Raw genomic sequence first — 11,803 nt, 5'->3', positions numbered from 1 at the left:
CCAGGGACGGGGGGAGCCTGGTGGGCTGCCGTCTATGGGGTCGCACAGAGTCGGACACGACTGAAGCGACTTAGCAGCAGCAGCAGCAGCATTCATTTAATTTTAAAGTATGTATTATTTCACACATTCAGAAAGGTACAATGAATAATATTTAAAGCTCTGTGTACCTACTCCCAGCTTAAGAAATAAAACATTAAAATGTAGCTGAAGGGGAAGGGGATTCAAGAGGGAGGGGACATATGTACACCAACAGCTAATTCACGCTGAGGTATAGAAGAAATCAAACCAATATTGTAAAGCAATTAGCCTTAGATTAAAATTAATAAATTTTTTAAAATGCAAAAAAGTTTAAAAAAATAAAAGCATTCAATATTTGCTTTGCGTTTCCTCATGGCTAACAGCAATGTATAAGGTAATATGGGAAAAAATTTTTAAAGCTAATATAAAAAAAATGTACCTGAAGGTCCTTGAGTAGAAGTCCTCAGTCTCATTCCTCCTCTCCCACACCCACCTAGCCCTGACTCTGGTGTTAGTCATTCCCATGCAGGCTTTTTACATTTCTACTTGTATATATGACATGAACAATATTGTTACACAGTGTTTGGAAATAAGATGTTTTCATCCTTATTTAAATAGTAGCATATGCTAAACCATAATGGGAAAGAATGAAAAAAAGAATATATATATGTATGTATATGCATAACTGAGTCACTTTCCTATACAGCAGAAATTAACATAACACTGTAAATCAACTCTGCTCCAATTTTTTAAAGTTAGTTAAAAAGTATCATATGATTTGCACTATTCTGAATCTTGCTCTTTTAAGAGTAACATTGCTTCTGATCCATGTTAGTATAGTTAATTCCAGGCCATTCATTCACGGTGCTGCTGCCCGGACAGAACACACTCCTCTTATCACTCTCCTGAGGAGGAGCAACGCAGAGGTCTCCAGGGTTTCACCGCCGCATGTGATGCAGCCTCGATGCTCTCGCAGGCCTCTGCGCACTTGGCCAGGGACCTCCCAGGGCATGTACCCGCAACAGGAGCTCCTTCCATGGGAGTGCCAGTGGGTTAGATACCTGACATCAGTTTCCAAAGCGATTTGTATTTCAAATTTCTATCAACCTACCAACACCACAAGGGAATCCTCACTTCTCCACATCGCCTCTAAAACTTGGGGCTTCCCTTGTGGCTCAGCTGGTAAAGAATCCGCCTGCAGTGTGGGAGACCTGGGTTCAATCCCTGGGTTCGGAAGATCCCCTGGGGAAGGAAAAGGCTACCCACAGCAGTATTCTGGCCTGGAGAATTCTATGGACTGTATAGTCCATGGAGTCACAAGGAGTTGGACATGACTGAGTGACCTTCACGTCCACTTTCTCTAAAACTTGAGACCGTTAGGTTTCTTAATCTCAGCTGGACTGAGAGGTGGGTTTCATTTGCATTTCCCTGACTACAAGTAATAGCTGACGGCTTTTATAGGTCCGCTCTTCAGCCTACTTTCCTGCCCTGAGTTCCTTCTCACACACTTTGCCCGTTCCTGCTGCATGTTTCTGCCACTGCTTTTCCCTTTTTGATTTGTGGAAGTCTTTATTTATTTTGCTTACTCTGCTCAGTTGTTCAGTCATGGTCTGACTTTTTTTAGCCCCATGGACTGTAGCCCGCCACACTCCTCTGCCCATGGAATTTCCCCAGCAAGAACATTGAAGCGGGTTGTCGTTTCCTACTCCAGGAGGTCTTCCCAGCCCACAGATGGAAACTGTCTCTTGAGCCTCCTGCATTGGCAGGTGGGTTTTTTTACCACTGGCACCACCTGGGAAGCCCTCATTCTGGTTGCTGGTTATTTATTCTGGTCACTGTTTATTGGCTGATGCTGTGGAAATATCTGCTCCAGCCGATGACTTTTCTGACATTCTATGATAATTTTTGGATGCAGAAATTTGTATTTCAATAGTCAAATTTTCCAAAGGTTTCATTTATGATCTGTGCATTTCTATCTTTTCCTTAAGAAGGCCCTCCAGTTAGGAACAGTGCTCTCCTTTACATTCAAAAATTTGAAATCTGCTTTTCACATTTATGTCTTAATTCATCTGAGCTGATTTTCAAATCTGCTACGAGGTGGAAATCCAACTTCCTTTTTTTCTCTATGGATAACCAAACTGTCTGTCCCACACCATCTGCAGCAACAACACAAGTGTTCTGAGTACATAAATATTTCATCTGTGAATAATGACATTTTTATTTCTTCCTTGGCAATCCTGAGAAATTTTATTTCATCTTTTTCTTATTCTAGTGCACCAAGACCACTGATACTGGCATAGTCTGCTAAGAGTTTCTGTCTGGAGGAGTGCTGGGTTTTCTCAAACACACACAGAGTACAGGGTGTGATGCAGCCCCACACACTCATCACCCAGCTTCCACAATTAGCACGGTTTGCTCATCTCATTCCGTCTGCTCCTCACTCTGGTGCTTGGCTGTGCTTTTGCTGGAGCTCAGATGCTCTTTCTGATGGTACGTTCTGGAGCTCAGATGCTCTTTCTGATGGTACATTCTGGAGCTCAGATGCTCTTTCTGAGGTACATTCTGGAGCTCAGAAGCGGCAGATGCTCTTTCTGATGGTACATTCTGGAGCTCAGATGCTCTTTCTGAGGTACATTCTGGAGCTCAGATGCTCTTTCTGATGGTACATTCTGGAGCTCAGATGCTCTTTCTGATGGTACACTCTGAAGCTCAGATGCTCTTTCTGATGGTACACTCTGGAGCTCAGAGGCTCTATCTGATGGTACATTCTAGAGCTCAGATGCTCTTTCTGATGGTACATTCTGGAGCTCAGATGCTCTTTCTGATGGTACATTCTGGAGCTCAGATGCTCTTTCTGATGGTACATTCTGGAGCTCGGATGCTCTTTCTGATGGTACATTCTGGAGCTCGGATGCTCTTTCTGATGGTACATTCTGGAGCTCAGACGCTCTTTCTGATGGTATACTCTGGAGCTCAGATGCTCTTTCTAATGGTACACTCTAGAGCTCAGAGGCTCTATCTGATGGTACATTCTAGAGCTCAGATGCTCTTTCTGATGGTACATTCTGGAGCTCAGATGCTCTTTCTGATGGTATACTCTGGAGCTCAGATGCTCTTTCTGATGGTATACTCTGGAGCTCAGATGCTCTTTCTGATGGTACATTCTGGAGCTCAGATGCTCTTTCTGAGGTACATTCTGGAGCTCAGAAGCTCAGATGCTCTTTCTGATGGTACATTCTGGAGCTCAGATGCTCTTTCTGATGGTACATTCTGGAGCTCAGATGCTCTTTCTGATGGTACATTCTGGGAGCTCCAGATGCTCAGATGCTCTTTCTGATGGTACATTCTGGAGCTCAGATGCTCTATCTGATGGTACACTCTGGAGCTCAGATGCTCTTTCTGATGGTACATTCTGGAGCTCAGATGCTCTTTCTGATGGTACATTCTGGAGCTCAGATGCTCTTTCTGATGGTACATTCTGGAGCTCAGATGCTCTTTCTGATGGTACACTCTGGAGCTCAGAGGCTCTATCTCATGGTACATTCTAGAGCTCAGATGCTCTTTCTGATGGTACATTCTGGAGCTCAGATGCTCTTTCTGATGGTATACTCTGGAGCTCAGATGCTCTTTCTGATGGTACATTCTGGAGCTCAGATGCTCTTTCTGATGGTACATTCTGGAGCTCAGATGCTCTTTCTGATGGTACACTCTGAAGCTCAGATGCTCTTTCTGATGGTACACTCTAGAGCTCAGAGGCTCTATCTGATGGTACATTCTAGAGCTCAGATGCTCTTTCTGATGGTACATTCTGGACTCAGAGCTCCAGGATGCTCTTTCTGATGGTATACTCTGGAGCTCAGATGCTCTTTCTGATGGTACATTCTGGAGCTCAGATGCTCTTTCTGAGGTACATTCTGGAGCTCAGAAGCTCAGATGCTCGTTCTGATGGTACATTCTGGAGCTCAGATGCTCTTTTCTGATGGTACATTCTGGAGCTCAGATGCTCTTTTCTGATGGTACACTCTGGAGCTCAGAAGCTCAGATGCTCGTTCTGATGGTACATTCTGGAGCTCAGATGCTCTTTCTGATGGTACATTCTGGAGCTCAGATGCTCTTTCTGATGGTACATTCTGGAGCTCAGATGCTCTTTCTGATGGTACATTCTGGAGCTCAGATGCTCTTTCTGATGGTACACTCTGGAGCTCAGATGCTCTTTCTGATGGTACACTCTAGAGCTCAGAGGCTCTATCTGATGGTACATTCTAGAGCTCAGATGCTCTTTCTGATGGTACATTCTGGAGCTCAGATGCTCTTTCTGATGGTATACTCTGGAGCTCAGATGCTCTTTCTGATGGTATACTCTGGAGCTCAGATGCTCTTTCTGATGGTACATTCTGGAGCTCAGATGCTCTTTCTGAGGTACATTCTGGAGCTCAGAAGCTCAGATGCTCTTTCTGATGGTACATTCTGGAGCTCAGATGCTCTTTCTGATGGTACATTCTGGAGCTCAGATGCTCTTTCTGATGGTACATTCTGGAGCTCAGATGCTCTTTCTGATGGTACATTCTGGAGCTCAGATGCTCTTTCTGATGGTACATTCTGGAGCTCAGATGCTCTTTCTGATGGTACATTCTGGAGCTCAGATGCTCTATCTGATGGTACACTCTGGAGCTCAGATGCTCTTTCTGATGGTACATTCTGGAGCTCAGGTGCTCTTTCCTATGGTACATTCTGGAGCTCAGATGCTCTATCTGATGGTACACTCTGGAGCTCAGATGCTCTTTCTGATGGTACACTCTGGAGCTCAGATGCTCTTTCTGATGGTACACTCTGGAGCTCAGAGGCTCTATCTGATGGTACATTCTGGAGCTCAGATGCTCTTTCTGATGGTACATTCTGGAGCTCAGATGCTCTTTCTGATGGTACATTCTGGAGCTCAGATGCTCTTTCTGATGGTACATTCTGGAGCTCAGATGCTCTTTCTGATGGTACATTCTGGAGCTCGGATGCTCTTTCTGATGGTACATTCTGGAGCTCGGATGCTCTTTCTGATGGTATACTCTGGAGCTCGGATGCTCTATCTCATGGTACATTCTAGAGCTCAGATGCTCTATCTGATGGTACATTCTGGAGCTCAGATGCTCTTTCTGATGGTACATTCTGGAGCTCAGATGCTCTTTCTGATGGTACATTCTGGAGCTCAGATGCTCTTTCTGATGGTACACTTCTGGAGCTCAGATGCTCTTTCTGATGGTATACTCTGGAGCTCAGATGCTCTTTCTGATGGTACATTCTGGAGTAGGCTCAGATGCTCTTTCTGATGGTACATTCTGGAGCTCAGATGCTCTTTCTGATGGTACATTCTGGAGCTCAGATGCTCTTTCTGATGGTACATTCTGGAGCTCAGATGCTCTTTCTGATGGTACATTCTGGAGCTCAGATGCTCTTTCTGATGGTACATTCTGGAGCTCAGATGCTCTTTCTGATGGTACATTCTGGAGCTCAGATGCTCAGATGCTCTTTCTGATGGTACATTCTGGAGCTCAGATGCTCTATCTGATGGTACACTCTGGAGCTCAGATGCTCTTTCTGATGGTACATTCTGGAGCTCAGATGCTCTTTCTGATGGTACATTCTGGAGCTCAGATGCTCTTTCTGAGGTACATTCTGGAGCTCAGAAGCTCAGATGCTCTTTCTGATGGTACATTCTGGAGCTCAGATGCTCTTTCTGATAGTACATTCTGGAGCTCAGATGCTCTTTCTGATGGTACATTCTGGAGCTCAGATGCTCTTTCTGATCGTACATTCTTTTCCTTCGTCAGTCTGTTAAGATGGTGAGTTACAGTAATAGACTTTCTAATGTTAAATCGTCTTGCATTTCTAGGGTAAATTCACATTGATCGTAAGGATATCTTTAAGGACAGCCGGGTTGGATTGTCTCTTATTTCCCTCCGGATGTCTGTCTCTCTCTGTGTGATGGTAAGGACAATCTTTAAGTACAGCCAGGTCGATTGGCTCTCATTCCCCTCCGGATGTCTGTCTCTCTCTGTGTGATGCTAATATATACCGTTTCTCCTGTCATATTGTCTTCGTCCAGCATTTTCATATCAGAATTAGTCCAGGTCCATAAAGGGGGGGATCTCCTTTCTATCTTCTCTGGAGTCATCTGTATAAAATTGGAGCCACCGTTCATGAACAGCTGGCAGAATTCACTTGTTCAACTGCCAGCATGGTGGCCAGGATAGGCAGACTTTTCGATCACTGTTCACGGACTATCCCATTTCTGAGGCCGTCTGGGTTTCTGCTTCTCCCTGGCTTGCTGCAGCCCCGCCCGCGTCGCGCCTGCAGCACTCCCAGCAGTCGGCCGCAGCTCCCGCGACTCCTGGGTGCGCCTCCTCCAGCTCAGACCACGCTCTCCTCTAGAGCAACAGGAGCTGTCCTTCAGAATTTTAGTTACTTTTCCCCAACCTCCTGCCATCAGACTGGCATTCTTCACAGGAAATCCTTCTTTCTACAACAGATTTTAAGATGTTCTCTTTACTGGGCAGTGTCCAGGTCTCGGCTCTTTCTGGAAGGTCGCTGGCGCCTTCTCTGTGCCTCTGAGCCGCAGTGGGCTCAGGCCCTCCACACCTGCCAGCTCCCCCATTCTCACCAGGACCACATCAGTGTGCGGTTCACCCTCTGTTTATTTAAATAGCTGTATTTTCGCTTCCAGAATTGTCAGTTACTTGTCACAGTAACCTGATATTCTTGGTTCTGAGGCGCCCCTCTTCCTTCAACCTTTGGCCATCTGAGGGCTGAAGGCGCCTGCATTCGCCTGCTGTTTCCGTGTCTTAGGACGGAAACTCCACCTGTGGGCACGGTCGGCGCTCTTCCACGGGGTCAGCCTCACTGGGAGCAGAGTCCAGGCTGTCCTCCCGCTCCACCCCACCCCCATCACACGCCTCCCTGTGCCCTCTCCAACCCCATTCAGAGCAGGGGCTCCACCCTGGGCGCTCAGGCCACTGGCCCAGGGCCATCCTGAGGGCATTACATGCCCGTACCTGGCGATCCACTCGGCCTCCTCCAGCCCTAACTACTCTCTCAGCCACCTTAAACGGCTAGACAGTCATCTGTGTCATCTGTGGGCGCCTTGACAGAGACTTAGGCAAGAACAGCAGCATGCTCACAGGCACCCCAGCCCTTTGAGCTCACAGGACTTGAGGTGGGGTCAGGTGGGGAGTGGGCGGTGGCAGCGCAGGGTCTGAAGTCCTGTCAGGCCAGGAGAGGATGGCCCTCTGGAAGGAGAGGGCTCTCCCCTGTCCCTGGGGGCGGAGGAGCTGCAGGGCTCCCCCATGACGGGAGGGCTCAGGGGGTGAAATCACCACACTGAGTCACTCCATCAGCAAGTGGTTCAAACAGTCAGCTGGAAAGTCCCTTCCTTTGAGAGAGGGGCCAGCAGGTCCCCACTCCTCATGCTCGCCGTGGCTCCAGCACTGGCTGAGGGCAGGCAGGCCCCTGGCCAGACTGCCTCTGGTGTGGCGGCTTCTCGAAGCCCCATCATGGGCACCCACCCCCGCCCTGGTCCTGCTTGGTCTCAGACGTGGCCAAGGGCACTGTGTGGGACAGAGATGTTTGCCTTATCACATGGAGGAGGCCCGTCGTGGAGGCATAAGGGAGCCATAGCTCTGTGTCGAGGAGAGAGCTCAACCAAGAGTTCTCAGGAGGGAACGCAGAATCCACCATGAATGGGGCCCTGACCCACGTGCCCCCAGGGGCTGCAGGGAGTGTGTGTTCAGATACAAGGAGAGGTGAGGGGCTGCTGGGCCAAGCCCCTGGGTGAGAAGCCTGGGGACAGCTTTCCGCTGTGTTTGCAAAGGACAAAGATAGCTGTAATCAGTTCCAGGTCTCCGGCAGACAGTTAAGCGACGACTGAAGCCAGGCCTCCTGGGGCATCCACCTGCCCCTGGCAGGCTCGCTCCCAAGCCGGGTCCCAACCAGGGCCTGACACCAGAGGCCCACTGTGCCTGTGTCCTTGCGGGCACTGAGGGGCTGAAGGCAGGCTGCCTCCCCCGCACCCACATAGGCCTGCGGCCGCGACTTAGTCCAGAGCCGGGAGCCTTACCTGGAAGACAGTGAGGATGGCGGCAGGGAAGGTGTCAAAGTTGGTTGTCGGAGTCTCATCCTGAAAGTTGAACCTGAGAAGAACAAGGGTCTTGGACAGACAGAGGCAGGTCCACTGGGCCCAGGAGGGCCGGCTGCTACCGCTAAGTCGCTTCAGTCATGTCCGACTCTGTGCGACCCCATAGACGGCAGCCCACCAGGCTCCCCTGTCCCTGGGATTCTCCAGGCAAGAGCACTGGAGTGGGTTGCCATTTCCTTCTCCAATACATGCAAGTGAAAGGTGAAAGTGAAGTCGCTCAGTCGTATCCGACTCTTAGCAACCCCATGGACTGCAGCCTTCCAGGCTCCTCCGTCCATAGGATTTTCCAGGCAAGAGTACTGGAGTGGGGTGCCATTGCCTTCTCCAGGAGGGGTGGCACCTGGAAGCTGTGTCTGGGCCAGCAGCCCTTCCTGGGGCCTTAGTGGGGGAAGCAGGGTGGCAGTCCAGCAGCACTGTCCCCTGGCCCTGCCCCTAGGGGCCCGGCCTCACTTACTGTCCCCCGAAGAGCTGCATGCCCAGCAGAGCGAAGACCACGATGAAGAGGAAGAGCAGGAAGAGCAGGCTGATGATGGATTTCATGGAGTTGAGCAGGGACACCACCAGGTTCCGCAGGGAGCTCCAGTACCTGCGGGGGCAGCCTGGTCTGAGTGCGCCAGGACACCGGGACCCCGAGGGCCATGCCTGTGGCTTCTGGCACCTCCTGCCCTGAGGGCCCCACACGCACTTTCTCCAGGGGCCCACAACCCCTCTGCACTGCAGCGGCCCAGGGTGACGGCAGAGACTGCACGTTCAGAGCTGGGCTCACGCGCGCCTCCCACACCAGCTCTCCAGTCTCCCCCCTTTGCAGCTACACCTGCCTGCATCCCTCAGCTCCCCTAGGCCAGCACGCAGAGAGTGAGGGCCACAGCTGTGTGTCCTAGCTGTGCAGGAGAAGGGGCCGCACTGGAGCGTCCATCAGCACCACCACCCTCAGCAAAGCCGGCTGGGCTTGGGTGTCCCCCAGGGCCCGAGCCACGTTGCACGGAGCAGCCCTCCAGGCTCAACACCCCTCCAGGCTCAACACCCCTCCAGCCCACCCCTCAAACGCTCCTGGGGCCCAGAGACCATGGCCCTCTCATTCAGCTAAACCCCTGTGCCTCACAGGCCCCCTGCAGTCTGCAGATAAGTCTTGCTGTGGGCTTGCTAGGTAATGGGTCCCTACAGCTGCAACCCCAGGACAGCCCAAGCCCCAGGGAGACACGCCACGTACCTCTCTGCCTTAGCACTTGCTGTCCTCCGCCCTGGCCTGGGGAGAGGCCTAGGACACCCCTGCACCCTCGTCCCCAGGGCTGTGTCACAGGAACCCACTACTCTCTTACTGGGTGCATGAGAGTTAATAAGAGATGGGCCAGAAGACTCCAGAAAGCCTTCTCCTGACGGGCAGGGTCTAGGTCAGGACAAGAGCCACCCACTTTCCAGAAGGAAATAGAGCTGCGAAGACGCCAGGCCCAAAGCCAAGGTGCTGGCAGCACGGCGCCACCTCCTGCAGAGGCAGCGGAAGACGCAGGGCAGGTGGCGGGAGCACCCAGGAGCGTCTGTGGGCCAAGCCAGACCGGAGTCCTGTCCAAAACTCCTCCGCATTGCACCACCCTGACTTTCAACGGCCTCAGGTGTGGATTTAAAACAGACGAAAAAAGATCTAGTCCAGCCTCCCCAGGAGGCTGAGGAAGTCACTGGAGGTGCTTGGAAGCAGGCCGCCTGCACAGGCTCCGTCTGGACCATCCCGCAGCTGTCATGAGCTGGGCATGTGCGGCCACATGCTCCAGGCGGCCTGGCCTGGGAGCCTCAGAGCCTCAGGGTGGCTCGGGACCCACGGTGGAGTCACTATGCCCACGGCCAGCAGGGTGAGGGCAGCTCTGCTGCTGCCGTGACAGCCATGGAGGGGAGCAGCCCCCTCCCACCGCCGCTCCAGCAGAGAGGGGGAGGCTCAGCCCCCTCATGGGCAGAAAGGAGCAACCTTCCTCTAGGGCTGAAGAGCCAAGTGGAAAGAACCTGAACACATGGTCAGGGCCACGTCCTGTCACTGAGGATGGCTGGCAGGGTCAGCCCTGAGTGGAAAAGGCAGGCCTGGGCGTTCAGGTCAGAAGGTCAGAGTCCCACTGGGGCCAGGACAGCGGCTGCAAGGCAGGTAAGCAAACTTGGGGCAACAAGATAGGAAACCTCTATCTGATAACCTCTGTTTTCTCCATTAACTAGGGAACAGTCACCATTTGAGGTTGAAAGATGGGCTCGTGGGTTTCAAGACAGGAGCCAGTGTGAAACTGTGGGGAACAAGCTAATGAGAAAGCCAGAAATGCTGGGGCTGAAAACAGCCCCCCGGATAGACCCCTGGAGCACAGGGAATCCGCCCCTGCCCCCAGAGCACACGGACGACAGGAATCCCCGCCCCCCACTCCAGAGCACACAGCAGGAACCCCCGCCCCACTAGCCCCGCGGACGACATACTTGGTGACTTTGAAGATTCTCAGCAGCCGCAGCGCCCGCAGCACACTGATGCCGAAGGAGGTCCCTGGCTTGATGGCCGCCCAGACCACTTCGAAAATGCTCCCCACAATGACCTGCAACAGAGACGGGGTGGCCCAGGGCAGGGCTGTGGCCATGTCTCTCCGGAGGCATCGGCCCTGGCTCCCCTGTCCGAAGCTCAAGCCAGGTAAGTCAACGTGAGGCAGGGGCCTCACACAGAGCTCCTGCAGCCTCTGGGAGCCACAGACGGTGCCTGTCCTTCCCCCAGATGCACCAGGAGGGCACAGGACACAGAGCGGGTCTGGCCTGCAGGTTTCTCAGCAAATCTTAGAGGCTCCTTGTGCGTGCCTCCCCTGTGGTTTATCACAGCCAGGTGACCCCTCTGGGCCAGCAAACCGCTCAGACAGCCCTTGACTGTTAGGCTGTGTCCACACAGACCAGCAGACTCAGCTTCCTTCTAACATCCCCTGTTTGGTCTTGTCCCCTCCAAGATGTTCCAGTTCATAACTGTATATTGTCTTCCCCCGAATATTAGGAGCCAGCAAGTGCCACCAAGGACAGACCGGGACTAGCCTGCCCTCTTGTTTCACCAAGGGTCATCCCGATCGCTGGCCACACTGGTGGACAGGGGCTTGTGGGCAAGAGGCTGCCCCCACTTCCGGTCACTCCCCAGCATCAGGGTGTCTGGTGCAAGGCACTCAGAAAGGACAGAGCAGTGGGGCTGGAGCACAGCGGATCCCTCGCCAATGGTGCCCAGACGGAGCTCCCTCCCTGGCACCGCGCCTTGCTGGGCACACCACGGTCAGCGTGAGTGCTGTGTGCTCTTCATGTGTGTGGTTAATCCTTACCCCTGCTGACCTGGCTTCTGCAGCTGATGTGGAGAACTCCCCTGTGAACATCAGTCTCCTAAATCCCACTTTCCTGTGTGGCTCACTCATCACCCAAGGTTTGAGTCACTTCCACCCATTTCATACCAACTACAAACACGATCGGCTTGACATCCACATCCTCACCAAGCCTGACAAACAGTGACCGATCGGGGCAATGGCCTCTGCGGGCTAACACTGGCCCATGCCCTATGCGCCTGCCTAGCTCCGAGTCACCCAAACGCCAGCCTCCCGCTGCCCGCCTCCCCAGCCT

At 52.2% G+C, this 11,803-nt stretch overlaps 1 protein-coding gene across 1 annotated transcript; it reads right to left on the bottom strand.

The window, feature by feature from the left end:
- Positions 1-8,122: 8,122 nt before the first annotated feature.
- On the bottom strand, positions 8,123-10,800 carry LOC108635148 (voltage-dependent N-type calcium channel subunit alpha-1B-like; the record flags this gene model as incomplete). The annotated part of the gene is made up of 3 exons (XM_018045417.1): positions 10,646-10,800; positions 8,655-8,786; positions 8,123-8,195 (listed from the first exon to the last, which is right to left on the bottom strand). Coding segments are annotated over exons 1-3 (360 nt in total), but the record flags the coding sequence as incomplete, so codon positions are not given.
- Between the last annotated feature and the right edge of the window lie 1,003 nt (positions 10,801-11,803).

The sequence above is a fragment of the Capra hircus genome, unplaced genomic scaffold, assembly GCF_001704415.2.
Source record: "Capra hircus breed San Clemente unplaced genomic scaffold, ASM170441v1, whole genome shotgun sequence".
Taxonomy (NCBI): Eukaryota; Metazoa; Chordata; class Mammalia; order Artiodactyla; family Bovidae; genus Capra; species Capra hircus.
The sequence above is the reverse complement of the archived record's forward strand: the minus strand, read 5'-3'. Positions and strand labels throughout refer to the sequence as shown.